This window comes from Apis dorsata, unplaced genomic scaffold (genome assembly GCF_000469605.1).
Source record: "Apis dorsata unplaced genomic scaffold, Apis dorsata 1.3 scaffold_1100, whole genome shotgun sequence".
Taxonomy (NCBI): domain Eukaryota; kingdom Metazoa; phylum Arthropoda; class Insecta; order Hymenoptera; family Apidae; genus Apis; species Apis dorsata.
In genome coordinates, this window is record NW_006264198.1 from 55,011 (window position 1) to 56,892 (window position 1,882).

The window sequence follows — 1,882 nt, forward strand, 5'->3', positions numbered from 1 at the left end:
ATATAAATATATGAATTTTATTTATATATACTAAATGAACTTTATTTAAATAAACAATTTGTATAATATAATAATAACAATTTATATATTATAATAATAACAATTTGTATATAACTATTTATAAATGTTATTCTTAAAATAATTTTTAAAAAATTTACAGAATTTTTATAGAATTTATCAAAGAATGATAACTCAAAGAATTTATAATATAAAATATATATAAAATATTTACTCACTTTATAAAGATCTTTTGTAAAATTATTATACGAAGCAGATAAATATTTGCCTATATTTTCCTTATTATTTGAAAGAGTGGCAGATGATGATCCCATCATAATTATGAATATTATATGTAATACTACAAAATAATTTTTATATTAAAATATCATGAAAATCAATAATTATTGTAATATATAAATGTAATTATTAATATTTCATGATATATAAATAATACCTGAATAAATGATTACCTGAATATATTATAAAGAATGTCATTTTACATAAAATTAATAAAAGAAATGTAAACAATTGTCTAATATATATAAGAATCTAATAATTATAATATATTCTATAAATATATAAAATTATAAGGATCATAAAGATTAAATAAAAATGTCAAAATGTTCAAATTACTTTGATTATTTTTTTTACAATATGTTACAAATAAAAATTTTTAATATATATTAATTTTTAAAACATTTAAATACAAAAATTGAAAAAATGATTTCATTATTTCTAATATATCAAGTTACTAAAAAAAAGATAATTGTGAAAAAAGGTTAAGTTTAACTAGCAGTGTGTTAAGTATATAAAAAATACAACTACCTGTCAAAAAATAAAATAATTTTAAAAAAAATAATATTTTATTTAATTTCAAAATATTTTTTAAACAAAATGAATTCTTTATTTTAATTTTGCCGTTAATATAATAATTTCTAAAAACAAAAAATTTAACTTTATGAAAATATTCAATTATTTAATATAATTGAAGTTTATTAACTATATATATAATGGAAATTGTAGAAAATAAAGATATAAAGTATTATATTTATGTAATATTTATTTTTAAAAATATTTTATTTGTAAAAAATTAATATTAATTTTACATTATATATTTATAAATATGTAATATTTTTTATAATTGATGATAATTATATATATTGATAATTATTTTATGATTTATTATATTTAGAATATATGTCAAGTGTATACAATAATAAAAGACAAACAACAATATATGATAAAACCCAAATTTTTATATTGATTGCATCCAAATATTATATATTATACATATGTATATTTATTTTAATAGTATAATTTTTAAACTATATTAATTAAGGTATTTTTAAACTAAAATATTAAATTATTTAAGAGCAATATCTGTAGAAATTAAAGATAATTTCTAATTAAATAATTAAATAAAGATAGAACATAATAGAAAGATAAAAAGTTGGAATTTTTGTCTTAATAAAAAGAAAATTCTTTATTTACAAATCGTATTTAAAATTTTATTGAATACGATTAATAACACAAAATTAATAAAACTCAAAACTTTTTAGTTACAGTTTTAATGTTTGGTTATAATTTTTAAAGAATTTTAAATAATTCAAAGGATCTTACATAAAAAAATAAAAAAAATATAATTGTTGTAAAAATTAAAATTATATATACCTCTATTCATTTGTACTTAATATTTTGAAAATTTGTTTTATAGAGTTAATTATATTAAATAAAACAGAAATTTGTGATTATAAATATATTGCTAACTTATAAAACTTTATATTTATTTCAAACATTTTGTCATTTTTAATGGCGTACATAAAAATATATACATAAAAATATATACATAAAATATATACATAAAAATATTTAAAAAAAAATT

General features: G+C 13.4%; 1 protein-coding gene across 2 annotated transcripts in view; it reads right to left on the reverse strand.

Annotated features, from left to right (window-relative positions):
• The window catches only part of LOC102674942 (leukocyte elastase inhibitor-like), a 6,461-nt gene that overhangs the window by 1,698 nt on the left and 2,881 nt on the right, over positions 1-1,882 (reverse strand). Inside the window, exons 1-2 of one of the 2 annotated variants that reach the window (XM_031514679.1) lie at positions 471-529; positions 237-358 (exon numbers count right to left, since the gene is read on the reverse strand). In XM_031514679.1, coding sequence (XP_031370539.1) covers positions 237-358; positions 471-495 — 147 coding nt within the window. In that variant the 5' untranslated portion in view covers positions 496-529. Of the gene's footprint in view, positions 1-236; positions 359-470; positions 530-1,882 lie in introns of those variants that run through there. The other variant, XM_031514678.1, reaches the window with a different exon arrangement.